General features: G+C 59.3%; 1 protein-coding gene across 1 annotated transcript in view; it reads left to right on the top strand.

The window, feature by feature from the left end:
* Window positions 1–445: 445 nt before the first annotated feature.
* The window catches only part of LOC104076024 (bone morphogenetic protein 8A-like), a gene marked incomplete at its 5' end in the record, with an annotated part of 3052 nt that continues 772 nt past the window's right edge, over window positions 446–2725 (top strand). The window contains 3 exons of the mRNA XM_009576720.1: window positions 446–640; window positions 1373–1452; window positions 1809–1919. Of these exons, the coding sequence (XP_009575015.1) occupies window positions 446–640; window positions 1373–1452; window positions 1809–1919 (386 nt within the window). The remainder of the gene's footprint in view (window positions 641–1372; window positions 1453–1808; window positions 1920–2725) is intronic.

The following is a 2725-nucleotide window of genomic DNA, read 5'->3' as shown; positions in this document are numbered from 1 at the left end:
AAGGGGTCAAATCTGCTCCAAAAGCGCCTTTCGCAGGTGCGCAGGCACACAAAGAGCATCTCCCATGTAGGGAGAAATCGCAGCCGTTGATGCCCCGTCCACCCCCTTCCCTCCCAGCTGAGCTTTCCTCCCCAGAGACAAAGGGAAAAAAAAAAATCAGTTGCTTGGCTCTCACTTGGTTTTTCTCCCTGAATCGCTCTACGTGACCATCGCATGGTGGTGGCCATGCAGGATGAGGCCATACCTCCTGTGAGCAGCCCATCATACACCCACCCGGGGGGACAACAGCAGCATAGGAGCCCCTGGGGGGGGTCATCCAGCCCCTCAGGATGCCGAAACCACAGCTCTCCGCTGCAAATTTCCTTCTGTATTTTTTTTCCCCTCCTTGCTTTAACCGAATGAGTTCATTCTGAGAGCAAACCGGCGCATGGTCTCGTCCCTGCAGGGCACAGTGTCGACCCAGGCTCGGCAGGGCTGCTGGGGCGCCGGGGACCCCGCTCCAAGCAGCCTTTCATGGTGACGTTTTTCCGCGCGAGCCCCAGCCCCGCGCGCGTTACACGGGCGGCCAAGCCCCCGAGGAGGCGGCAGCCCAAGAAGACGAACGACCTCCCGCATCCGAACAAGCTGCCGGGAATTTTTGGTAAGAAGCTGCGGGGCAAGAAGCGGTCCCTATCAAAAAAAAGAAAAAAAAACCCAGGCTCTGCTATTGCCACAATCAAGGGACCTTTTGTTAGTACCTTGTCTTGCAAGAAATCCCAATTTTGCCCCAGAAATGCAGCCCAGGGGAGCAGAGCGAAGAGCTCTGGGTTTTTAGGATTGGGGTTGTTTGCAGTTCAGGGGGTGCAGTGGGTCTGGGGTGGGCGCCCTCATGGGAATGGTGTTTTGTGGGGTTTTCAGGATGCTGAAATACGGAATATTGGACTTTTTTGCATCATTGCTCTTGGTTTTGAAGCCACCCAGGGAGGGGAAGCCACCCAGGGAGGGCATCCCCCCGGGAGGGTGTCAGGGCCCCGGGAGGGTGTCACGGCCCTGGAAAGCCGCTCAGGCAGGAGGGGAGCGAGAAGCCCCAGCTCTCCCGAACTCATTTAGCTTGGGAAACCCTCGAAGCCAACTCCGCCATGAGCAGAGCTGGGATTTAGCCCTTCCCAGGCTGGATCCCCTCGTCCCGATGTTGGAGCAATAAATTTCAGGCTGGTCTGAAGCTTCTTTTCCCTTTGTACAACCATGGAGGCTCCTCTTCTTTTGTTCTTCTGGACTAACCCCGATCGTACGGGCGGTTCAATCCCACCCTTGAGCGGGGAGGGCTGCAGCCGGGGGGTGGGGGGGATGCCGGCACCGCAGGGCTGACGCTGCCTGTCCCCTTCTCCCGCAGATGATGTCCACGCCGCGGACGGGCGGCAGGTCTGCCGGCGCCACGAGCTCTACGTCAGCTTTCAGGACCTCGGCTGGCTGGTACTTGTCTACCGGGATAAGTAAATGTAAAAAAAAAACCCATCGTCCTCCCCTCGGGCTCCCTCCCAGCCCGGCTTCTCCTGCCCATGAAGCGATCTGCAGCCCTGTGAGCAGTGCAGGGCCGCCGGGAGCTGCCGCAGCCCCATCCCAGGAGCTGGGAAGGCAAACATGAACTGCCATAACCCCACCAGTGACCCCAAACAACTCATGGCTCAATCCGAAAAATCAAAATAAACCCTTGCTGCTGGCACGGCCATGCAGGAAGAAGCCGGCTGGGCTGTTTTTGCAGGTGGGGAATGGATGAAGGGGCACAGAAAGGGTGAAGCCCACGGTGTAACCCCTTTTTTTTTCCACAGGACTGGGTGATCGCCCCGCAGGGTTACTCAGCCTACTACTGTGAGGGGGAGTGTGCCTTCCCCCTGGACTCCTGCATGAATGCCACCAACCACGCCATCCTGCAGTCCCTGGTCAGTGCAACGCGCAGCGGCAGCCCCGGGGGGGGATGCTGGGGGCCTCAGGTTGTGGTCGGAGCCCGGCAGGTCCCGATGGATTTGGGGCTGGGCACAGCTGGGTTTGAGAGTATTTAGGTCGGAGGGTGCAGTTTAGCTCCAGCTCCCAATAAAGCCTGGGTGGGTGCGTGCACATCTGGGGGGGTGCTCCCCTGTCAGCTGGTGGGCAAGGGCATCGTGTCGCCCGTGCATCCTCCTCGCCAGCCGTGGGCGAGGGTTTCACCCGAGGTCCCACGAAGCACCGCTGTGGCTCAGCGCCCAAACGTTGGGCTCAGCATATTCTAAGCAGGAAGGCTTTTTTTTTTCCTTTTTCCCCACACCCGCCCCCCCCCCCAGCCGGTGCTTTAATTTCTGGAATTTCCTGCCCTGTGAGTGTTTGATTTCCCAATGGCAGAGTCACACCGGCTCCGGGGTTCGCGGTTAATTACAGGGAGCGCCGAGTCCTCGGCCGAGCCTTTGAAGGTGTTGCCTGGCGGGGTTTAATTTTTGCATTGACAAAGCTGCCAGTCTGGGGCTGGGCACAATCCTGGCAGCGGTGGGGAGGGGTCCCCTTCCCCCCTACACCCACCCATCATCCCTAAACCCAACACTCTTCCCGAAACGGAGCCGTTTGGGCAGGATGTGAATCACCTGGCACCCGGATCCGGCCCCTTCTGGGAAGCGCCGGGGCAAACGCGGCCGGGGAGCCGTGCCAGCCCAGCCGGTGCTGCAAATAGCAGGGTTTGACAGCAAAAACACCGGACTTCCGAACTAAGAGAGCTGGG

This window comes from Fulmarus glacialis, unplaced genomic scaffold, assembly GCF_000690835.1.
Source record: "Fulmarus glacialis isolate BGI_N327 unplaced genomic scaffold, ASM69083v1 scaffold25334, whole genome shotgun sequence".
NCBI classification, from domain to species: Eukaryota; Metazoa; Chordata; class Aves; order Procellariiformes; family Procellariidae; genus Fulmarus; species Fulmarus glacialis.
This window is presented reverse-complemented; position numbering and strand designations above follow the sequence as displayed.